General features: G+C 38.7%; 1 protein-coding gene and 1 long non-coding RNA gene across 2 annotated transcripts; one reads left to right on the top strand and one right to left on the bottom strand.

The window, feature by feature from the left end:
* The first annotated feature begins 755 nt into the window (after positions 1-755).
* Positions 756-18,743, top strand: LOC130147304 (uncharacterized). Its single transcript, XR_008821186.1, has 3 exons — positions 756-1,155; positions 3,787-8,040; positions 18,395-18,743. It is a non-coding gene; the product is annotated as an uncharacterized LOC130147304 (long non-coding RNA).
* On the bottom strand, positions 15,558-20,808 carry LOC130147302 (small integral membrane protein 10-like protein 2A). Its single transcript, XM_056334243.1, has 2 exons — positions 20,438-20,808; positions 15,558-18,993 (listed from the first exon to the last, which is right to left on the bottom strand). Exons 1-2 carry the CDS (start codon positions 20,621-20,623, stop codon positions 18,973-18,975), a joined length of 207 nt encoding a protein of 68 aa, XP_056190218.1. The 5' UTR covers positions 20,624-20,808; the 3' UTR covers positions 15,558-18,972.
* Positions 20,809-26,008: the final 5,200 nt, after the last annotated feature.

Genomic DNA, 26,008 nt, shown 5'->3' with positions numbered 1-26,008 from the left:
TGCTTGATCTCTTTTTTCTTTCTTGCACTCCCTTCTGTAGTCGAAGCTCTATTTTTACCGCAAGTGTGGTTTGCCAGTTTTAAATCCACAAGTCTAATCTTCTGTCTTGGAAGAACTTCATAGTCTGTCATTTGTGTAAATAGTAGTCTAATAGCTGGTCTGTTGAAATTATTTTTAGGGGAAGATTGGGTTCTCTCAAAAAACTGCTGTTGGCAGGGTTGGTTCCTTAATGATAAATCTGGTTATTTGCTGAATTTTCAGGTAATACACTTTTTTCTTTTCCCTCTTTGGATGGTTTAGTATCTGTTATCTGTTTTGATTCTGTTTCTACTAAGTAGTAATTTATCATGTCATTTTTCATTTTACGGGGTTAGGAGCACATCTGTTACAACGTTTGTTCCTACACAGAGAGTCAGTGAAGACAACTGAATTCCTTACATCAATTTTTGCAGTCTTAAAAGCTCATAAAATAATAAGCCATTTCTATGCATTTCAGTTTGAACCAGATGCCAAGCAATAGTGAATGAAAATGAAAATTACCCTTAACACCTCCCTTTTTTAATTTTATTTTTTAACAATCAAAGAATTCAGGAGTAGGAAAGCCCACTGATTATCACATCCTTTCCTCAGCCAGAATGGATTCCCTTTTTTCTGGATTGCTCTTTATTGGAAGTTAATGGAAATTCTGAAAAAAACATCTTCATTATTCCTCTTCAGTTTTAGAAAGAAATAAGCTTAATCTTACTTTGGTAAGTTCCCTCTTTCAGTAATGTAAATGTTTAAGTGATGTAACCATTTTATGATGATAGATTTTGTAAATTTTTATTTCTAATCAAAAGCATGAACTATGATGGTGTTCATTACGTGAACAGTAATTGGAAAATAGATAGTAACATTGTATTCAAAGGCAAGAAATAAAATTCTGAATTTTTCTCAAAGCGGAAAGAGGTAAACTGCCGTTGTGCCATCAGACTAGCTAGACCTCGGTATCAGATACAGAGATGGAATAATGCACCTTACTGTCGGAAAGAAGAAAGAATCTTTGAAATCTTATAAGGAGGTAGTCATCCAGCATGCAGGTGTTCCCATTTTATTTGTTCAGTCAAGACATCATTAATTTCCCAGTCTGGCGTATTGTGACTTCTGTTAGATTTGGTAAGAAGGATTTTATAGTTACCCTTAAGGAGTGCTGTTAATCTTAAATGCACTAACATCTGTATAGTCTTAAGAATACATTCTTAAATAATGTAGATATGTCTTAAAGAATATAGCTATATCTCAAAGAATATAGATACATCTTAAAGAATACAGATGTTGTACAACATTTTGTAACTAGAACTATTTGGTTATTTTACTGTTTCCTCACATAGATGCTCACATTTTTAGAAAAATGGTGCAAGTGTTACATTTCCTAAGACAGTATCTTGTTGATAGAATCAGTCACCAATACTCAAGCCATTGTATTAAAGAATGCTTTTGTTTCAAATCTGGATGATCAAACAATTTTTATTTTTTAAGAAGCATTGCCTAATAGTTTCCAGGCAGGAAAGTCTTAGTCCATCGTGATGTGGTTTTTTTCTACCCCCTCCCTTTTTTTTTTTATTTATCAGTACTTGAATAAGCTGGTATTCTTAAACCCCTAAGGCAAACTCCTTGACTTCCTCTGTCTGGCAGACGGGTTTTAGCCATGTATTGTTTCTTATGCTGTCACACATATCATATTTGTCTCAGCTGGAAAAACACATTTACAGAAAATCCTGTTTGCTGGTTGTCTTAATGGTTTCAAAAGTGCTTGCATCTTTCATTTAATAAAAAAAAAATACATGCAAGTATTTTATATTGCTTTGGGGAACATAAAAGCTGAAGCTTAGCAAGTCAAACATCTTTTATGAATGGTGCTTTTTTGTATGGGTAGGAAGCTTGTTCCCTTAAAAATAGTAAAAACCCTCAAAATTAAAAGAGGCTTTTAAGAATTTTGCATGGTTTTTTTCTCCAGGTGAACTTTTAAATCATATCCTGAACTTTATTTGCAGCTTATTTTTTTTTATTCCAGTTCTTGACATGTGTTGAGGTTGTGGAGTTTTTTTTAAGACTTCCAAATGAGCTTAATCAAATTAGCATCAAATATTACTGGTTTTGGAGGTCACTGCTTGTTTCCATTGTGTAATACTGATAGGGGCAGTGGCGAGTCATTGAGTAAAGAACACCAGAATGTCCCAGTGAGGAAAACCAAATGCATTAAAGATTGTGGAGGTCCACCAGCTTTGTACTGCTTATGATCTGAAATATGCTTTGCATTAGAACTTGTTCTACCTGTATCAATTATGCATAGTACTAGACACAAACAGGATGCTTTATAGCATGAAAGCTGTGCCTAAAATAACAGAAAAAGAGGACTTGCATTCAAAGGACATGGGCTGAGGCAGATTGTGAGTGGAATTTTGCATGAAGTTGGAGAGGGTTCTTCTATCTCAGGAAAGTGAAAGAACTTGATGTAAAGTAATTCTCAAAGGAGAGTGCACTGATTAAGACCAGACTCTGTTCCCGCCCTGAGAAGTAGCCACAGTCTGTGAATTCACCTTTGCTGGCTAACTCCAGCCTGAGATGGTTAAATGTGTTATCACATAGGACTCTCCAGTCTCAGCAAGGCCTGGGAATTTGAAATTCCTAATTCATCCTACACTGGGAGCTGTAGCTGGGCTGCAGACCGTACAAGAGTCCTGCTTTAGCATGTAGCAGCAGTCGAAGGATTTATTGTAGTAGTGCTGATAACAGGGGAGGCCCCCACACTTCCTTCCTCCTCCTCACCCAGTGAAGCCTTAACTCCACAGTGTAACAGTGCTGGCATCCCATGGTCCATACGGCAGCCAAGTGACAAGCTGGACTCACTCATGACATACAGTGTTAGAAGGGTTAGACCAGGTGCTCATGTCGATTCACCAGTGCGCGTCTGAAATGCAATTGCATATCTCCACGTGAGCTGGCTCAAATCTTGCTGCTGGCTAGTCAGCAGTGCACAAACCTGGGTTTAATAAATATGGAACCATAAATTTAGACAGGAGCAGGAACTGGCAAGTAATGATTGTGACTTTTAGTGCCCTCTCAGCTGTTCATGCAACTGTTTGTGAAGCCATGCTGTAAGTGAGATCAGTCAATCTAGATTTTTAAAATTCTGTCTATAATAATGTTAGACCAGAATTATTCCATTTATTAAGTTCACACTCTGGTCCCACAAACAGTCGTGTTGGCACAATTGCAGCATTGGTAGACTGTGACACACAGATGGTGTGGAAAGAGGGAAGGCAGGCTGCTGGATAGTTACTTTGTCAGTGGGGACAATATCCCTGTCTAATTCCAACCTTACTCTGAAGCACAGACTCTCCATCAGTTTCACTTTCTTACCCCTCATGCTCAAGCCCTTCACAAACTGTGCCTATAGTCAGAGTTTTGTGCCTGTTAATGTCTGATCTGTGCATTATTAGATCATCTAATGGTAATAAATTGATCAAGATCAAAGATGAGCATGTAATTGCATTCCTATCAAGATTAGCCAGCCATGATGTACAGTGTTTAGACCAAGCTTTATACTGGGCTTTATACAGGCAGCAGAAGACAGATGATACCAACTCTTAACATAAAGTCATTGGGAGTAAACAGCTCTCCATTCCTTGTTTCATGAGGGTTTTGTTTTTTAAATAACTTTGTACTGGTGGGTTGAACTTGTACAGAGAATTTTATGCCATGTCACCATCCAAAAACTACATTTGTTGTGTCATGAAATTGCAGTTGTATACTGGTGAGGGTATGCCTTCAGCTTCTCATGTGGGTTGTTTCTGGTTACATAGCTCCTGTTGAGTACAGTTGAAAAGGGGAGGTGACTCTTCATTAAAAGGTGACATATATTTTAAATTCTTGCTGTCTCTAACCAAGAAAGGTCCCTGTTTTTGAGAAAGAAAAAGGTCCCTTAAATAATTTCCCTGTCACGGCTATACGTACTGGTTTTATTCCTTTCATATCCTCATGGATGTAGGGATAATCCCATATGCTTCTATACGAAAACAAAAAGGATTTGGTATTTTCTTACCATAATCGAAGTGTACTTTCAATTTAAAAAGCAGATCTTCACCTTAATTGTCTTTCTCCTGCTGTATTTCTCTTTATAGTCTTAAAGAAAGAAAAACTGTCTCTTAAGTACAAGAAGATGTTAAGCAAGGGAGACTCAAAGCTAAAACTTGGCAAGCACTAAAACAAAGAATTTTTCCAAGGAAATGGAAGAGACAGGTCAAATTAAATCCTTATGTAACTCCATTTACCTCAGTGCAGTTACATGAAGGATTAATTTGGTACCTAATACCTCTGAGGTCAGAAAAGGATTTCTGCGATCTCAATCATTGCAGTATAAAATAATCATTCTTAAGAAACAAATTTGTAGTTTGTCTGATAGAACTGCCCTTATTATTTTTAGACTATTAATATAATTGTAAAAGAACAATAAGTCTGCAGAACAACAACAAATTAATCTTCATAAAAAGATTAGTACATGATGATTTGCAGCTTACATCCTTAGTAACTTTTTTGTGGGAAAGAGGAATTCATGACAGACTGCTAAAATGGGCAGTGACATCAGGGACAGCTTCTCTTTCTTCTAAGTTCCAAAAGCTTTTCTCCAGTTTGCTGCATTGCAACTTTAACTTTTTCCCTCTGATCTCATTCTTCTCCCCTGACCAACCCTAATTCAGTTCTCCTTTCCCTCTAGTTTTTTTGGGTTCCACTGTGTGTGCAAGGATCTCTGTGGCTTCTCCTTACTGCTGAGTTTTCCAAATTTTTCTCCTCGGGCAGAAATATTCAACCTCTTGGGACAGATAAGGGAGAGATGTTTGGCCTCCACCATAATTTCTTTTTAATTTTAAATTTCAATATGCTTAAATTTGAGATGCCTTAAAATAATGCATTTTCACTGTGAGAACCCAGCCTCCATGTGTCAATCTGTAGTACTCAAATATAGCTGAATCCAGAGATTATTGCCATTTTAAGACCTTCTTATGAAACATTAACACCTGCCTCCCTACCTCACTCCAAAATTCAGGAAATACTTTTAATATCAGTATGTTAAATAAAATGTTTTAATCCTGTAATATAAGAGCATCCATATAGTATATTAGTGCGGTGAAATTGAAGTCAACAGTCTATGTCTTTTTGATCGTTACCAACATGCAACTATCAGTTTTAATACAGAGGAAAGGATCTGTGTATACATGCTTATAAAGATGTGAAAATACAAAGGCATTTATTGAAAATGGACAAAACCAGGAAGATGATAAAATAGCAGAAGGAAGTGGCCTCAGATATAAAAATTTTTTCTTGGTATAGCAGAATTTATCACTAAAAGCTAAGGTTGGCAAATTGCCATGCTTCAGATAAAACAAGCAATGTAATGTAAAAAAAAATATTTACTTAGTGTACAAAATACAATAGACACATTTGGAAAACTAATGTCCTACAAAGTAAATCAATTAGATAATTTTTGTTTCCTTTTTTTATGTGTGTCTTTAAAAGCTTCGTTATATTTTCAGTTTCCAGCAATCTCAGTTGTACAGATGCAAGCTCTCCTTTAAAGGTGTCTAGATCAGGTATGCCATTCAGCAGAATGTAGAAAATTTCCAAATATCCAAAATTAAATAAAGATGGTGAAGAAACATTTTGAAAGTGGAAGATTTGCTTTCAAATTAGCACCACTATTAAAGCATGTTTTATAGAAAAAATGATTCACATATTTAATATAGCTACTGCACAATTTTAATCCATAAAGCTACTCAAGTAAATGTGTACTGCTCAGCATTTTCACACTAGATAAAGAATTATTTTTTTTAACCTAGTATCTTCTCCATTTCCTTATATGTTTGTGGGGAAAAATCAAAAGCTTTAGGAAATAACAGTACATTTATACCTGAAAGACTTTCACATAAAAGTTTTTTAGATCTTCTGTTGACTGAGAACACTTCAAATGCATGAGAATCTCGGGTATTTAGTTCAGTTATTGTACCAGCTGAGAACAAGTGACTTCTTTTCTGCAAGGGTGTTTTCTCCTCTCTGGCCTGATAAGGCCTGCATTCTGGTATTCCAGCTATAAGAGAAGCCGTTTCACTAGAAGATGGAGAATAAGCACAGCTAAATTATCATGACTAACAAAATCATGACCTTGCTCTTTATTCCCACCTGAAAGGCTTTTCCAGAACTTAGCATGTATGGAGGGCTGCAAACCTGAAAAACGAGATGGCAGATAACTTCAATTAAAACAAACAGATAATTTTTTCAACATCTTCATCACATTTGCAAGATAAATAGACTGTTATCTGAGTCCTATTTATATTCTTAAATAATCTCTCTCTCTCTCACAGTGAAAACCTTTTTGAACTTTTGTTGACAAGAATCGTTAATCTCCCTCATAGATTAAATTATTCCATGAAGTATTTTTAGGCATTTCTTATATTTGAATCTTCGGTGCCCTGATTGCTTCTGCAGAATTTCCAGATTCATTCTTTATGAAGAACAGTAGCCTGGCAGTTCTTTTTCTAGCTGCTGCTTTTTCCTGAAATGGTCTGGACTTGCTGCATAACTTGTACAAAGCTTTCCTTTCTATAAATGTTGTATTTCATTCTGTTCTAGTAAAGCTGAGATATACAGATATGAGTTAAAAAAAGATAAATTATTCTTCAAATTCTTCAGCTAAAATAATGAAAAGCTCTCTTGAAACTATTAGAAAGGAGATAATATTGTTTCTATTAGTTTATGAAACTGCAAGTAATGACAGATAAATGCAGATAAGGCAGTCTTCTCAGAAATCTAAACTGCTAATCAATTAAAGATGTTCTTCCAGAATGCTGACCGTAGGCAATAGGAATGAGTAAGGCAGTATCTTTATCACACTGGGACTTTGGAAGATCCATATTAATTTTAGAATAATCCAACAGAAAAGAAAGGTATGCTTTTACCATGCTTCGTGTAGCTCTTGGGGATGCATTTCCATTCTTTGCTACTGGACATTTTATCATTTATGGAAAGTACTTAAGCAGAAATTTATCCTTGAGCTAAACAAGCAAAGATATTCATGCATGTCTATGTTTATATGTAAATATTTTTGTATGGTTATATACATGCAGTCAGAAAACTACAATTTCATATTTTATGTTAATGAAATGGTATTTTATCTCTAGATCACAGGGTCAGAGGTATGCTGGGAGTATGATGAGCAAGAGATTCTCTGAATGCTGCTACAAAGTTGGTGTGGATATACTGCATCGGTTTCAGTCCAGTTTTGAACAGAGGCATGTCCACTCATGTTCAATAATTGGTTGAATAATGGAAACTCCTTTTTTATGTCCTTACAGAGCCCATTAGCAGAAGTTTAGATGCAGACTCCACCTGAGTTTGGAGTCTGCCTCATTAAAATAATTTTTCCTCCCCTTCTGCTAACAATCAGCAATTGTTTAACACTTCTGTAGTACTTCTTTGATAAAGCCACCGGTAATAACAGCAAATTTAAAAAATGTCATGTAAAATCTCACTGAATTATTGAATTTAGTTCAATGTTAGTTGGGGTGTCTTCTGTTGTAAGTGGAAATTACAAGGAGACACTCTGTTACTACTATGCTGATGTGTGTGTCAGTCACAACGCCCTTTAGAATAACTGGGAGAAACTGACTATGGATTCTTCCTTACTGTAATAAGAAATTACTACAACATAACAATGTTTGTCAGATCAATTTGAAATAATTTGTTGTGATTTAAACTGTGAAAAGAAAAAGACCTCTGAAAATATTTTTTTATACCCATTTCTTGTAACAGCCTAATTTATTGTAAGGACTTTCTAATTAATGTAAATTGTGTGACTTCATTAACTCACCGTTTTAAGAAGATAGCCCAGTATATTTTCTTGATCATTAGTAGTAGATAAAAATACTAAACTTTATTTCTTTAACTGCAGCACCTACATCAAGCAGCTGAACTAAACAAAGTAATGAAAGAGCCAGCAGATCACAGGTGAGCAAAGTGTAGTGGAGAAACAAAAAAATTAACATTTAATACTTCAGGGGAAAAAAACCCAAAACAAAGTAATACTTACTTCACATAAGCTGTAATAACTTTGTTAACAATGACTTTGTGCAGTTCATATGAGAATATCCAAGATTAAAAAAGAAGTGACTAAAGCTATGTAAAAATTCTTAGCAAAATCTGTTATCAGTTTATAAAGTAGCAAATTATACCATTTTATAAACTGGAATTCCTAGGAGTTTTCTCTGTTTGAGAAGACCATCCAATATGCTCTAACTGTGGACATTGTGTATTTTATTTTTATAGCTCTCACTTGGTAAATGCTGACTCTTTGTTTCAAAATAATACACATATATTTTAAGATTGGTTTTCTACGAGGAGTACTGTATTTGGAAAGTATGCAATGAATTTCAGAGCATTTCAGGAACATGGTATTGTCTCCATTTGAATTGCTAGGATAATTGGCTGTTGACAATATATTGGCTGTACTGTCAACAGGCCTGGACATTTAACCTGTCCTAAACTTAAGGATATTCTCCTTAAACACACAAGTCCAGACCTTGTAGTTTCATTCAGATAGGGAGATCTTCATGCTTACAGAGCTCTGATTAAGTTGACCAGGCTGGACATCAGTACTGATCTTGTGTGATTGGATTACAGGATTGAAGCTGTGATTTGTCCTACTAAAACCACTTTAAGTTACTTAAACAGATGAATCTTACTATCAGATTTCTTTTCTTATTACACTTTCTGAAATGGAAAAAAAAACCCACACAAAAACCTTGCTTCCTTTCTCCACGTCTTTACGGGACTATTTCACCTTCTAGTTGTGCGTTACTGTAAGGTGTATACAGGCTGGAAGGACAACAGAAATAACTCTGGGGGAAAACAGTAAAATTGTCATTTTCCTTTTCCATAATATGAATGTAAAATATCCGTGCTTTTTCATTTCCTCTGAGCCCATTCTCAGTCCTTATTTAACCCCACCCCCTCCGTGGGATTTGAACTATTTGACAGAGTTCCTGTTACAAATGAAAATCAGATCCTATCTGTCTTGCCTGAAGTTGTGATTCACATCATCTCTTCCCATGTTTCCGGCAAAATGACTGGAAAATGTTCAAAGCACTTTTTTTTTCTTGGTTAGTCTTTTGTTTTTTCTCCTTGAATTTATTCCCTGCCTCTTAGGTTTTCTATGTTAGGTTGAGAAGAGTCAGCTTGTCGATGTCATTATCTATCACAGCCAGAGTACCTGCTAGGAGGCAGAAGTGCAGTTCCCTCCCAGGCAGATCAGCTGCTGAATTTAACAGGCACATGTGAGTAAAAAGATTTACCTGAGGTATTTTCACGAATAAAAGCATTATTTTATGGTAACTAAAGTAACAATTGCAATATAGAAAATTGAATCAAACATTTGAATAATGCTGTTTCAATAGGGGCCTTCAGGAAAAACACTTCCTATGTGAGGAAAGAGAAACTGCTAAATCATCCATTCAGGAACAGCTACAATGCCTTATGAATACTTTATGAAAATATATTAAAATTAACTGTAAATTGAGCACGTAGTGAAGAAGGTTGATGAACTGACCATAACAAAACATCCAGCAATGAAAATCTCTACAGACTTCTTGCTTGCTGGCACTGGCAAGTAAGTAGTTTAGCTACATAGAAAGAAATCAGAAGATACACTTATCAGCTGGAAAGGAATGATTGTAAACCAGAAAGAAAATGTGAGACAGAGCTCTGTAAATTATGTCTGACAGTGACAACACAGACCAGACAGCTTTTATTTTAACTAACAGATTGTTGGGAACACACACCATACAGCAAATCGAAGGACTTGAAACCTGCTGTAGTCTGTACAGATGTTCTCACTCAGAAAGCAGCTAGAGTGAACAGAAGATAAAAGAAGGCTGTCCAACTTTGCAAAAGGTTTGAATTTTTATTCTGTCTTGACGAGTTGTGGTAGGCTGATTTTCAGCCTGATAGAAAATTCAGCATCTACAAACCTGACCTAAAATGACAGACACCACAAGGTGTACAGGCAAGCTCTTAGAAAGGTGCTATACAGTAACATAATTTTTTGTTGTTGGGTTTGGTTTTTTTTAATCTTAAATGCTTTTATATCAAAGGAGGGGAGCAAAGACCAGAAATTGGAAACTTAATTATTCTAACTCGGGAGCAGGTCATACGTGCTTGCAGGCAGTGCACAATACTTGGAATGCAAGGCTAAAATCTGACAGGCAATTTAGGAATCTCTGCTGTAGACTGTTTTTATTATATGAAGCAAGACAGGATTACTGAGCTCAGAAGGGTTATTTGTGAGTAACTTCCAGCTAAAGTGATTAAGGGCTCCAGCCTCTAGGCCCAAAAAAAAGAGCATGAAAAACGTCCTGCTTGTCATTGGTGCTGGCTTTTTGTTCAACAAGCAAGAAGTGAGCATTTGACTTCTGTGTTCGTTTTGGTCCTCTGCCCTTGGGGATACTTTCAACAATACATAATACTTGAAAGAATTCCAAAATGTGTTTGGGTTTGGTTGTTGCTTTTTTTCCCCTCTCCTTTCTTTGAACTATGAGGTTAAAGATAACTAAAGAAGTATGTTGATATGTCTAGAAAATATTTGTAATAGTAGACATAGCACTTCTAAAGCTGAAAAGACTTAAAAGCACACTGCAGTTCTTGATAACAAGCCGCCTATCCAATATTTTCTTTTTTTAATGGAAGGTAAAGGACTCCATCCACTTTTTAAAAATCATCTCTTTAAGAAATGTGAGTATCTTCAGCAGAATCTGGTATTTGTATTTGGTTTGAGATTTTGGTGGGGTTTTTCCTTTCAATTTTAAGCTGCTATCATATCTGCCAGAATAGGGAAGAGCCAAGAAACATACTGAAGAGGTAAATATTGTGATGGGTCTAAATTGCTAAAAGGTTCTTCTGGCAATCTCTTACTTGCATACAGGAAATCTGGGCTCCTGTACAGAGAAGCTGCTTTTGCAGAGTTCTGTACTTAGGAGATGAACAAAGACGGACTACCACAAAGTAGCATAGTAGGCCACCAACTGGAATCTGACTTCAAAACACTTCAAAGCTTAACAGGAAGAGATCTGGATATGCACGTGGTAGCATGTTTGTTCCTGAGTTTATTTGCAAAAGTTTTTGGAGTTCCTTGAAGTTCCCCATGTACTGCAGGTATCACGCCTATTTATATAAATAAATATATATAAAACTACAGGTAAACCAGCTGAAAGTGATGACAACATGAGTAATTAAGGCCAGATCACATCAGCGAGGTAGCTGGAAGATCATGGGCAGCCAAAGAGGTTAGAAACTTACTTCATTGCGTACTGCAAATTCCAGAAGCAATGAGGAATCTACAGTGAAGCAGAGAGCGCACTGATAGCCCTTTCTTAACTGTGGATGTCTAACCATCTGCTAAAACTTCACAGATCTTTAGATGATTACAGTCACTTTTCTCTGCCTCCTCCTTCCTTTTTTATGTTTAAATGCATGCTTTAAATGAAAATACGCTTTCTGCATTCATGATTAAGAAAAACACTACACGTTAATTTTGTACTCAAGGTATCAGCCATTTTTTCAGGGTTGTCAATAACATTTCTTTTCAGAATAAATAGACCACATAACAACAACATACTTCATCAAAAAGTATCACTTGTGGCACCAAGGAACCCTGAAATCAAACAAAAACTAAGTTAATTATGTCTTTTGAGTCTAGAATCAAAAAGTCATTGATACCAACTTTGTGAAGAGAGAGCTGAAAAGTGAGTGGTTTCCTGTTAGTTTTTTTTAATTACTCTGCATTAAGCAGGTGATACATGTTTATTCCACTCCTTTAATGTGAATATTTTAATCAGCAAAAAGGTGTGACATATCTGTTAATACCAAGGTGATTTTAACCCTGAAAAGAAACATCCAGCAATGTTATCCTGACTTTGCAAGAGAGTTGCTATGGCCATTCTACATATTTAGCATAGTTTCAGTTAGAAGGGGAAAGCAAACCATGTTGCAAGATTAGAGCTAGTTATTTAGGAAATACCTTGGGACTAGATTGAACATAACTGGCTGTTATGGTGTGTCACAAAAAGAAAAGCTTGCAAAGGATGCCAATGAATGAATATTGGTGGCTTAATGTGATTAAGCTAGCCTAGACCTCAGATACCAAGTTTCCAAGGCCAAATATAAAGCATTTAGCTCTTCTCACACAGGTTTTAAATTTGTTTGGTGTTCAGTAAAACACATCTCTCAAATTGCATCTCTGAAAGAGCACTCGCTGTCTGACTGTGTTGTCAGAAACATGATCTCTTTAAGTACATCTGTACAATTTATACAGTGAAAAATTGGAATAAGCAGCACCAAAACTAGCTCTTTGGTTAAGCACAGACAGAAGATAATTTTTAGAAAGATTTTTATTTCTTTTTTTTTTAAATAGCTTGATAAAACCCATCAATTGGTACTCAAGAGTTCAATTGTAAACAGTTACAATACATTACCACTGCGTATTGATTTTGTACATTAGCCTATTTGCAGTGAAAATCCGTAAGACAAGTCAAAGTCAGCGTATTTATGAACTGAAATGCACTGTACTAAGAAAAAACAATGCTGTAACTGAAAATATTTAAAAGACTGATGTTTAACTCCCTCCTGTGGTAAAGTGAGCAGCATCACAATCAACAGCTTCTGGAAGCTTAAATAGCACTCTATATTATTCAAAAAGTCTGTATTGACCTCATTAGGACAATGGGTTTCAAGTTTACTACGGAAACTCATCTCACAAATTAAAAAGTGTTACAATAAATTTCTAAAATTCGTACTAAGTTGTAAACATCTTTCTCTGGAACAAACAAAAATGGTTTGCACCAGCCTTCTCCATCTCCCACAATGCAATAATAATAAAAAAAAAAATCAGGGCCAAAGACCAAGGCCATAGACTACAGTTGTTCTGTGTGGATATTAGCACAGTTTACAGGATGCATTAAGTGTCAGCATTTAAAATTGGTGTTAGTCACCAGCAGGTAGCAGAACCCATTTTCAAGGAAGTTCATGGTACACTCGAAGTGATGGATCAGGCACTAAGCATTAAATATACCTACTTTTAAGAACAAAAGCTTAAATTACATCTAGGTACTTTTATATGTGATAACAGGTAAAATTGACTACAAACAGAAAATTAAAGAACAACAATACTTTTACAAGTTGGGGTTTTAACCATTTTGCTACAGGTTTATACAGATCTTCCACAAATAAGGAAGAAAAGAGATTTGCAAACATATATTGAGATCTTAAATATCTAAATAAACTGGCTCTTTTCAAAACAGATTTTCTTTCTGGAAGTCCCTCTGGCTGTTTTCTAAAATGTTGTCGCTTCTAAATTTATTTAATCATTAACAATGAAATAGGCATCTACTTGGCCTGAATCTTGTATCACCAATTCCAAAAAGACTACAATAACTGAGATTTTGGAATGCAATATAGGATTAATTTCAAAATACACACCAACAGGATTTACTTAGTGCAGGGTGGTAAAGGATATCATTATTCTAGCACTTCTGTATTACTCTTGCTGTCACACTGTCAGCAGATTGATAACCATGTCCTTGTATTTAAGTATATGTGAGCTGATCATAAATATTAGTGTTTTCATAGGCAAGAATTTGTTTATTTGAAAATTCTACCGAATGCAGATCTTCCTTGAAGGCTGAAATATTGAAAGGGGATTCATCGCCAGTATTTTTAAAAATCCTAGAAAGTTCCCCCCCAGTTTTTGACTATGCATCACAGAAACAAATGTCAGAACACATTTCATTCTATGCACTCTTGGGGGGGGGGGGGGGGGGGAGTATTTCAAAATGTCAAAAGTACATCCATGTGAATTTTTCAAAGTTATGCTAATAACTTAAAAACCTAAGGAGTATTGAAGCTGGGGTACCTGTAAGTTTTGACCTCAGTGTTTGATAAGCCCCGAATTCTAGCTGCTATTCTCAGCTGACAGAGGTACTACAAATTGGAATTAAATATTGGATTTTAATCAGAGCACCTGTTTTGAAGGGGAAAAGCAGAAATAATGTCACATTGACTACCTGTTGCTCTGTCAGATATACCGCTTGTCATACACCCTGATGGCAGACTATGGATGCTCACATCTCTACTTGGTTTTTGTCAATTTGTTATGCATAATTACAGGGGAGAGTTTCTGAAATGGAATATAGTATCAGCATATGCTCATGCTGAGAAATGATGGCAAAGAGAAGGAAAATACAGGTAAGACCAGGCCATAAAACCAAAAGGAACAACTCTACAATAAGATGGTATTATCAGGAGAGTATGTAAAAGCTTGCTTCTTCCAAAAATTAAGTGTGTATACCTATAAGGAGGGGCGATGGAGAAGAAAAGGAGAAAGAAAGCGAACTTTGGCAAAGTTTAAGAAAGTGCAGTCTTTACAGTTCTAAAAAACCAACACCAAAAAAACCCCAAACAAAAACACCAAATCCCAAACAAAACAAAACGATAAAATAACAAGAAAAACCCCAACAGTCCAACACTGAAAAAGCAAAAGGCTAAAAAAAGTCTACATGTAAAACTGTCTCATGGTGCATGATGATGCAAACACACAGTTTCCAAGATTGCACTAGCTAATATCACAGAGAAGTACAACACCATTTCTACTGCATTTTGCATTGTAATGTCAGAAAGTAAATACGCATTTGCAAAAGCATTCCAACATTATACTGTGATAAACCACTTTCTATCTACATGCAGAGGTCTGCACACATACATTTAAAAGTATATTTTCTTTTTCAAAGCAGTACACCATATAGTAAATTTCCACTCAAGTGTACATTTAAGGGAAACTACTAGGCAATTCTCTTAAATATTGAATATTTTCTTACTTAATTCCTTTTCTAATAGCAGAAATAGAACTCTTCGCTATGTAGCACAGGAAGGGTCTGGATACGGATCAAGGAAATTTTAGAAAGCGTGAGTGTGTTCAGTAGAACCCTGACATATTGCTTTGAGACACCTCTTTCCAACATCAACAGGAGGAGCAAAATGAGAGAGGAACTGGAAATACAAAGGCAACTCCTGGTTCAGTATAAAGGTCCCTTACTAAAAATGTTTTTCTTCCATGCTGTAATAATCATCCAAGACAGTCTCAGCCCTAACAGCACATTTGCTCAGAAAGGCTTTCCACACCTGATTTACTGAAGCCACGAAAATCCATACAAACTGGTTTTTAGCTGAGACACCTTCCATCTTCTGAGATGAGTTAATATCAAAGCATTTGTAGGAAGAGAACAGTAGCCTAAACCGCGTAGCATTTGATTTATACATAGTTTCAAAGGATTGCCCATCCTTCTGGTTCACTGTTCTCCCCCCAGACAGTAAAAGCCATTTGAGCATTGTCGCCACCAGTCAAACATTTCTATTAGTGCAAGAACAGCGCTTTCAATTTATGGCCTCCCCATGTTTAAAGTGCAGTATATTACATGAGATTTTAACATACCAAACTATCCTTTATTTGAATTTCAGAAGGAATGTTCAAGTTAGAAAGTTACCTTTTAGGTTTTAAGCAATAAAATCCAAGGCAAAGTACATTAAAATGGATTAAATCCACTCACTTAAGACATATTCTTTATATTTTATGTTCAATTTACATATAATATACAAAAAATCCATCATTTCGCTTAGCTGTATTTTATCTATTTAAAGTGATCCTGTAGTAAGTGATTAAAGGCCACTCAAGGCAAATTTTGCTTAAAACTGGACATACAGTGATACATAGCATGATTCAGCATTCCAGGATCCACTCCTGCACAGACTTGTCATCAATAGAGATAGCCCTTGGCACCCCACTGTACACACATTTAAATTCTAATTTACAGGTGGTTTCTTTCATGTTTTGTTATTGTTTCCTGTCCCCCTCTTTCTTCCGCCCTTTAAAATCACCATGAAGACTAGGGGTGTTAAAAACTGGATTAATTCTTTTATGCCTTTAGCTACTCCTCTTGCCTATTAACCTGACAATATCGCCTACAAGTTTTTGTTGTATGTAACTGTAGTTCCCTAAATATGTGGTTACCAAATGATTTGCCAAGCAGAGAATCTTCCAGGTCAAACCATTTAGCTGAACAAAGTCTCAAGTAACAACTACAGATACAGCTGTGCCAATCTGTAAAGTTCAGGCATTCAGTTGTGGATGCAGGGTTGTGTTCATGTGCAACTTTAAAAAAGCAGCTCACCATACAGGAAAAGTATATTTCTTTACCTGTACAGCTAGTTACAGAGATTAAGATGCAGTTGCACCATGTTTTCTTTAGCCATCAAGCCAGCTTAAATGGGCTGTAACCCCTCCCCAGCTTCATTCCTCTACCCTCAGCTCTGCCAAGTGTTTTTTTGGGTCAAGCTGTATGCAGACAACAGCCTAACACCGTAACTCAAATAAGCCACAGACTTTTGCAGAAGTGTCTTTGGGGTGTTTTGGGGTTTCAGATCTACATCACTTCAGCAATCTTGATCCACAAACACTTGTGTCAATACCACTGCAAGGCTGATAAACTGCAGCAGTGGAGATGGCAGTGAATAGTATGAATGGCTTAAGAGGAAACTGTTGTCAAAATAATTACTTACAACATGTAATCCATTATTATTTTGAGGTTTTTGATAATTTTGTGACAGGTAATCATCATCAAAATTCTAGAAGTTAAACAATTAATAAAAGTACACACCAGGGAAAAAGTTATTTTCTAAATTAAAGGAAATGGATTTTTATCTAACATCCAGAAGAAATAGCCAGCCAATGGGAACAAAAACATAACATACGATTTAACATAAAAAGCAGTATATCTTACTTCCAGCACTCAAATAAGATTAAGAGACTCCAACATTTCTCCCCATAAAACTGATAACCAGCATCTCATCTTCATAATCAAGGACTTCTCCATGCAAATGTGCTAACACCCAACTAAACATCATGTTAGAAACTCTACTGGCTTTCCAGGTGAATTCAGTTCAAACTGAATGCAACATCACTTACTCGCTTTCCAAAATGAACCAAGCTAGCTAGCAAAAAGGATACTTGGTGCATGAATCACTGGCATGACTTCACTCTGCATTAAGTCCTAAATTTTAACTCAGAGTGAAAGGTGAGCTGAAAACACATCCTAACTTACCATATAAATACCTTCCTCTTTAGGTAAACCCCTAGAGCACATAAGCCCACCAGCTCCCATGTTGAGAATTTTGGACACCAAGTTCAAATTTTGACCTACTGCACAATGAGCTTCTCCATCTAAGTGCCGACATGAGCTTATTCCTGCAAATTCTTATTCACAGGCTCTATCGATTCCAACATTCTTGCTCCATTCTTTGCCAAACCCTGTTGTCAGAAGTCTGTCCCAAAGCCAAAGTCAACAGGCCCAGAAATTATTACTATGCTTCAGTGATAACAGTAACTTTTTCAAGGGAAGAAAACATTCTTTTAGAAAATTGTTTATAGTGTCTGTTGTACCTCAATAAAGCTCATGAGATAACCTTTAAATTAGAGCAGTACCATCCCTGAAAAGAAACACTGCTGAACAGCCTTCCAGTTCGAAGTGTTTTAAGGTCTGATACATTAGTTACTGTTGGATTCAGAGCAGGAGTTCAGTTCTCTAAGAAACAGTTTAATTGGAAATGGTTGTAAATAGTAGCCAAACTACTCCACTAATACAAACCCTAGAGAAAACAAAGGATCTGTGCTGAACTATCACATTGGGTTCTAGTCTAGTGTTAATGGCAGACCTGCAGAAGTCCCAGAGTTTTGAGATTACACAGTTCTCTCCACCCAGATGCAGATATTCTTTACAAAAAAAGTCCCTATTCTTCCAACAGCCAGTTTTACTAGCAATTACACAAGTATAATTTTTACTTTAGTTGTCTACTTCTCACTAAAACCTGAACTGCAACCTTGTCTCCATTATTTAACTTTCTATTAATGTTAAAAATAGTAATTATTAAAATCTTAGTACTTTTTTACCTTCACTACTGCATACCAGAGATCTGCTAGTGCAAAAGCTAGCACAGAAATTACTATCTGTATGATGTAAAAATGATTAGTCACATATTGTATATTTGAAAGCATTTGCTTGTATCCAAATGTTTGCTCTGAAGATACAAGGTTTAAGTAACAAAGAAAAAACCATGGTTTCTGGTTGTTTAAGAGTCCCATAGAGTATTCATTCCGTGAGGCAACTGGAATAGAGTCGAGATCAGGAAGTCCACCAAACTCCAACTCTTTAAGAAATGCAAGCTGCAATTCATTCTCTTCACTACTGCTCATTTCTAATTCCAGAAACTGCAGTGTTTTATTATACTGCAAGCTTCCCAGCCAGAAGTGTGCAAAACATACAGAGTTGTCTCCTGGACAGCATGGGCTAAAGTCTCCAGCAGAACTACAAGCTTTCTCCAGCCAGCCCATTACTGAAATACTATTGATGCAGTGAGAAACCCCATTAAGACTGTCTTTCCCAGGAGAAAAATGCAGATGAAATGAATCCTTCCAATGAGCAGCTGCACTCGAGTTCCCCCCTGCTGATTCACTCAAACTCAGAGGCATTTCCTTGCCAACAGAAGGCAGAGGTATAGTAGTAAAGAGAGAACAATTCCTGGTGTTAAAATAAAATAATTCTTGTAAACTGCTACTATGATTTTGAGAATTGTTCAACATGGAATGCATGTGTGTCAGGTGAGCTGCTGCCTTGTGATGATTTGGGCCACTGTCATGTACTTGTTTCTGCTTTAAATCTTCTTTCTTCATACTCCTAGAGACAATGAGCATAGCTTTGCTGTTTCACGACAGGCTGAGTTTGAAGAAGAGTGCAATGGACTCTAGTTGCAGCATACAGTGCAAGCAGCACACCAAGTCACAAGTCAGTGGATCTCAATGTGGACCTAAAGAGAAAGAATGCAGAAAGTTACTACACTGATATTTGAGTTTCTTGGTGCCCAGTATATACAGAAAAAAAATAACATAAAGAAAAAGAATAACCCAACTGCAGAAAGTACCAGTAATCCAAACAGACAAGTCTCCCTACAGGCTGCTTGAGCACATCCGAAGGGGTAGGAATACACCCAAATAGAAACTTTCTGCTGTAGTTTCAATTTAGTCTGCTACAAACTCTCTTTTGCTAACAGGCATCAAAGTGAGTCAGCAAACAGCAGCTAGGAGGATTTGCTGCGTAACAGTACCATTTCCCTTCACCAATAGAAATGCAGACTGCACCCGATTAGAGGCTTAACATTAAAGGGAGATATTTAAGTAATCTCCCTGTAAACTGAAGCCCATGCTGAAATCAGGCACACAACACTGGAAATCAGCAATGTACCACACACAGGTCCCCAAAGGGAACTGGTCAGACTGGCTGCACCAGCAGTTGGAGGGTATTGGCTATACTGCAGTCAAATGAGAAGCTGATGTTTTTACAAGAGAACTATTATGTAGCAACACAGATAACGAGCAAAGGCAAGGCGTTCCCAGCCACCAAGGTTACTCGGCTATGTGTACAACTTCTGGCTCAATTTCAAGCTTCAGAACTGTAGGACGAGTCCCAAAAATAAAACAGAGACACCACATTTTGACCTCTTCCTATTTCAACTTACCTTTCACAAGTCACAAACTGCAACCAGGCTTCTCTTTCAGCACTTGGCCACTAGCCAGATGCCCAAACTGCCATGGCAGCTATGTTTATGAGGAGAAAGAGTGTCAAATCTGTGGCCAGACCAGATGTTTGTTGTCGTGGCCCACAGCCTGCTGCTGCTGCCAGTTCAGTTAAAAGTACAGCTTTTGTTTCATCACAGCGCCTGTGAAACTTCACCCCTACCAAGGGTGAAAGTGCCTGCTGTCTTTAGGTCGGAGCTGTTTTAGGAGTTCCATGTTTTGTAGAAACGGGCTCATGATGGGAGAGATGCAAATTCAATTTGAACTGTCATTTTCATGCAATGACATTATTATTTAAAACTACCACTACATTCTCCCTGCTACAATTATTGTTGACTTTAGAAAAAGACCCAACCAACCACCAAACCGATGAAGGGAATGGTTTTCTTCACTCCTCGCAGGGTGTCGAGAACGGACTATCAAAGCGCACGTACTGGCAGTTTATGGTCTGCCTTTAAGGTCACCGCGGCTGGGTGACAGCAGCCCGCTGGAGGTGGCAAAGCGGCAAGGGGGCTCCGACATGCCCCCGGGTGACACAAGGGAGCGCGGCCCCTCCAGCCCCGGGAGGGGACGCGTCACCGCTGCTCAGGGGGCAGCGCCAGCCCAGCCCCCCCGCCCCGCACTAAGAGGCGGGACAAGGGCCCTGCCCCGACACCCCCCCAGCCCCGCGCCGCCCACCTGCAGTCGCACGTTCAGCATCATGGAGGCGACGATGTAGAGGTAGGGGAAGTTGATGCGGAGCTTCCAGGCCAGGTCGAAGAAGATGAGGAGGGTCCTGGTCAGCCCCTTGCAGAACACCCCGTAGGACCTGGCCGCGGCCGACTGGGAGAGCCTGGCAGCCAGGACGGACAGAACCGCCGCCATATAAACCCGCCCGCGGCCCCGCCGGGCCCCGCCGCCGCCCCCTCCCCGCGCCCGGCGGCGGCTGTCGCCAGCGGGGAGCTGCCCTCCGCCGGCCAGGCGCGGGCGGGGCCGCCACCCCTCGCCCTACGTCGGGGCGGCTCGCGCCGGGATGCCGCAGCGCACGAGCCCCGCCCGCCCCCGCCGCGCATGCACACAGGGGCGGCACCGGGGCCCGGCCACCTCCCCTCACGGCCCGGCCCGCCCCAGCGCCTCCCGTCACGGCCCGGTCGCCTCCCCTCACGGCCCGGCCCGCCCCAGGGCCCTCCCCTCGCGGCCCGGCCCGCCCCAGCGCCCCCCGTCACGGCCCGGTCGCCTCCCCTCGCGGCCCGGCCCGCCCCAGGGCCTTCGCCTCACGGCCCAGCCCCCTCCGCAGGCGCGAAGTCATTCCGGGAGCGCCGGAGAGCCGCTGGGATCCTGAAATCCGCTTCTCGCTGCGCTGGCAGCCGGGGAGGAGGCGCCCGCGGGCCGAGGCCAGGGCCGCGCTCCTCCGCCTCAGTGATATTCCCAGTGGGCCCGTCGATACTGGTACCGAGCTCCGCGTTTGAGCGGGGAGGCCGCAATGTTGTTTCCGCAGCTAGGTGGTAACTCTGCAAGCCCCCTGCCTCCACAAGGAGTCACTCCCTATGCTTTTCAAGCAATACTGAAGTGACTTCGAATTTACAACGCAGTGTTCAAGTACAGGTGATACCTAACATTTCTTAAACGTTTTGCAAATGTTTCCGGGGATGCTCTGAGGTAAATTATCATGACACTTGCCTTGCAGGTAGGGGAAAATGCCCCAAAAGATGAATAGATGACCACTAGCATATATGAAGACGGCCCCATCTTTCTCCCCCTAATGGTTTCCATTCAATCGGCTTTTAATAACTCTAAAATGAAACAGAAAAATCAATATTTTGATCTAAACTCCTTGTAAAATGCTGTTTTCTTGCCAGAAAATCAAGCTGGTGCAGAGAGAAGGAATAATTCCAGAGCAAAAGTGGGCGCCTTCCTGGGTTTATCTGCAATCCCTCTGTCTGTAACCCATTAGTTGCATAATGGAGCAGAAACCCCCTGTGGGTGTCTGGAAATTGTAAATAGCCCAATTAAGGAAACTGCAGGCACTAGCTTGTGCTCTCGAGAATGTGACTATTTTAAGGATACAGGGTGTTTTGTGAGCTTGTGAGTGTTGGGGGTGAGGAGGTGCTACAGGCTCTTCTAGCCCCAGAAGGGGCAGAACAGCGTTTTAAATGGCAGAACCTGTGAGTGGAGCTGTCCTTAACGCAGTTTTTAACCCCATCCAGCCTCTGAAAAGATTTGAAGGGATCCATTTGGATGTCAGGCCCTTAGATAGCTCCTTCTTAGTGCGAAAATCCCTGATCCACTTCCTTCAGACGCAGTTCTCCAACTTTGGACAGCTGCAGGTCATTAAGTAGATCTGACTGAATTTCAGGCTGTGGAGTTAAATGTCTCAGAGTTACAATTATCTTATTGACTTTTACAAAGCAAAACACCACTTTTTCCCATTAAAAAGATCTCAAGGAAAATGTATCTTAAAACCTGCTTTCTCAGGAATTTGTCCACCTTCCACAGGGCATCCTACCAGGTTCAGAGCTCTTCAGATCCCTCTTTAGCCACAGACTTCTGTTAGTTCTTTAATCAACGATCCTTTCTGTCACCAGGATTGATGTATGATTTTGTATCTTCTGTGTGCCTGGTTGTCTTGAGCCTAACTGTACTATTCCAAAGAGCAAACATTTCAAAGGACCTTATCTGCACTGTTTTTGTTGTGGATAACTTGAAATAATACCCTCATTTTCCCCATAAGTTCATTCAAAAAATATCCCTCAAGTTGTTATTACAGCAAGTTATTAAAAAAAAAAAAAAACAAAAACAAACACAGAAACTGGAAGTTATGTGTATTATCCCTAAAGTTCATGCAACAGCTTCCGATTCCATAGTGGTTTAACCTCTGTCACAGTTTTCTAAAGACAGGTATAGTGCTTCTGCAAGCAGGAAAATAACATACACAGCAGTAGTTTTACCACTGTGTGGGGTGTCAGTGGTGTCCCCAGTCTCCCTTCTGTGTCAGCTTAGCAGGTCCAGTTTGTGAAGACAGTGATGTATCTTTTTTCCTCCTCATCTGAAGTTTTTAATAATCCTGTTGGTAGTGGAGGCACAGGACTGAGACGTCACTGGAATTCCAAGGTAATTTGAATTCCCGATCGTCTCCATTCCCTTCTCTATTATGCATACTAAGACCGTCTTCTCAACAGCTATGCACAAATGTGATTTAGCTGCCACAGGACATTTAGCTGCTTTTTTAAATTGGAATGTGATGTGATACATAAAGGTTAAATCAGGAAACTGATTAGATTTTATATTTATCAGTAGATATCTGCCAGATTCTTATTAGTTCTGGCTCATGTTGCACATCAAAATAGATATGACATGGTATCAATTTTAAAATCTTGATTAACCATAAATTACTCTTTACACTAAAATAGGCAATGTAATTAATAAATTAGGTCATAATAACAAGTTAGCATTGGTATTGATTTGGATCTATTTAATTAAATAGTGAGATTGATAAAACACTCTTTAGCTTTCCAACAAAGAAAGTAGCAGATAATGCAGTTGAATACCAATTGAAGAGATTCACCAGATTTTGTCACATCAAGATTTGGAAATTAGCTAATTATTTTGACAGTGAAACTAAACCTCAAATCCATCCCACACTTCCTCCTTTGATTTCAGCTCTGTCATGGTGGTAAAATCATTTTCAATTGAGCTATAACACTGATTAATGTGCAGAAGTTCAAAACTATTGACATGCAATCCATGGCTGATGGCTGCAGAGATCTTTTTCCATCACTTTAATGCTATCATCCCATTTTTGCTTTCTAACCCTGACTCGTCTTTCTCTGTTGCATCAGGCAAGCACATCCTTATCTTTTCAAGTCTTTTCATGTTTTATTTCATTTTACCTGAAATTTCTTCTCAGATATTGAAATATTCCTCTATTCAAAGAAAAAATGTTGCTAGTCAACATTACTGACTTGTTACATTTTCAAAATGTTCTTGTAAGTATTCTCAACGTATATCCATTATATTTAAAAGTAATTCCTCATAGGTTGTGCAAAGATTCCTCTGTTCTCCTTCAGGGATCTTAAGTTACCGTATTTCCACAAGAATGGAAAATGAGGCCCTTGACGTGCCTACCACATGGACCAACATGATCTCATTGCATTCCCCTGTTTAACTGTGCCTGTCTGCCCTCTGCTTGGGATAGACCGCTTTTGGGGAGGGAACTCTCTTTGCTCTGGAGCACAACACAGAGTAATCCTTACGCTTGTGATCAAGTCTCCAGGACTCTCTGTAAGAACAAATAACAACATAAACTACAAACACTCAGTATTTATATGGGACAGAGTTTAGCATTATATATGCTTGCAGTTCTTTCCTTCTGTTGCCTTTTTATATCCATTCCTATGTATGCAAAAATTGCATAAAATGATTGATAAAATGATTGCAAAAGACCGAGATCATAACAGAAACTTGAGAAGGAGGAAAAGTAAAAACATCCTAAACAATAAAACATTTTGTCCTCTTCAGCTCCTGTGATCTGTACTTTTTTGTTCAGTTAAAAACAACCCAGATGGTTCCTAACAAACCCCTTCTTGTGAGTGGGTTTTTTAGGACTGCAAGGAAACTTGTCATCAGCTGTGGCAGCCCATCTGCTGACGCCATGCTTTCCTTCCCCAGCAGTGATCTGCCTTGGCATTCTGGAATCCCAGGCGCCCCTCAGAGAGCTTGTTGACCCTGGTGGCAAAAGTATTCAGTTTACTCTTTTGGTTTGTGACAATGTCAAGCTTAGAGCCCCCTCTCTCTAAAATCTGTCAGAAAATTCAGTGTGCAACACACTGGATTCTCACAACACAGTGTTGGCAAGTTATAGATACATGGAAGGCTACCAATAGTAGGAACTCTTGCAGAAGCTGTTGTGTTATAACCCTGTTGCACACAGCTGGCACTGAGGAGCATTGGTACTCCAACACAGGCAATATTAAAAAGGCACAAGACCTCATTGGAACGGGTATTTGTCATCAGTTTAATAAAAGCAGGGTCTAACATTATATCAAAATACCTAGCTGCCAGAAGTAAGCAGAAATACCAGCCACCCAACTGCATCTCCTGGTAAAACAGAAAGGTCATTGACCTCGATTGTTTTGCAAACAGGACAGTTCTGTAATTTCTATATTTAGGAAATGGAGGATAAATCAAACGTTTTTGGGAAGTCTTCCTCTTCACAGAAATTGTTACATAGCAGCTTATCAGTATACAATAACTGAGAAAAAAAAAAGTAAGTTTTTTCATACAATTTCTATATTCTACTTATGCTAAAATAAGCTAGTTTAAACTTATTTATTCCTCTTAAAAGTTCTTCAGAATTTCTACAAATGGTTCTAGTGAGGAATACGTTCCAGAATATATCATCCCTTTTTGACAGTTGTCTTATTTCTGTAATAAATGTGCATTTCTGTTCCGAATGCTGACTGTGCTATATGAGGAACCACTGATTTTAATTTCTGGCTTTGATCTAATGTGGTTTTGAAGCTGTCTGGTTATCGCCTTGCTTTCCACTCCAAGAGCAGTTGTTAGCTGGGATGTGAGTCACAGCTGTGCAGCAGGACAGAGGGAAGCAGGCTTCTTGCCCATCCATCTGTCCTCACACAAACTGACCATAGAAGACTTGGTCGTTTTAGGTGCTAGCTCTCCTAAAGTCCATAAGCTGCTCTGCAAGCCTGGAGCAAAAGAAACAGGAAATCTTTCTAAGCAAATCCAGTGGCCAGGTCAAAGCTTGTAGCCTTTGGTCTTTATTCATGTGAAAAATGATTGGACAGTGGAAGGCAGTAAATACTGAAGTAATACTGAAGGGGCTTATGTAATAGTTAAACCTTTATCCTTTTCCTTAATATTTTAAGGCTCATTTCTGTGAAATGCTTGATATCAAGATAGGTAGAAGTTGAGGGGAACTTGCAGCTTACGCATTGTGTACTTCAGCAATGCCTCACCTCAAGGCATGATGTGATGTGGACAGTTATAAAAAGGCTTATTCCCATATTTCTGCTGAGGGAGTTACAGCGATAAAAAAATGAAGTGACACAGAGAAGTCTCAGGTCCTTGTTTATAAATATATAATGATGTCTCTATTCCAGAAAGCTTACAGCCACATACAGGGATTACTGTGCATAGTCCCACTGCTTTCAACAACGGTTCTCACTGTAGTAAGCACTGTCTGTTGCTGCTTGCTAAACCTGAGGGTTGACGTAAGTGAATGCAAAGCCTTATGTGGTTTTTATAACT

The sequence above is a fragment of the Falco biarmicus genome, chromosome 4 (genome assembly GCF_023638135.1).
Source record: "Falco biarmicus isolate bFalBia1 chromosome 4, bFalBia1.pri, whole genome shotgun sequence".
In the NCBI taxonomy this organism is placed as follows: domain Eukaryota; kingdom Metazoa; phylum Chordata; class Aves; order Falconiformes; family Falconidae; genus Falco; species Falco biarmicus.
This window is presented reverse-complemented; position numbering and strand designations above follow the sequence as displayed.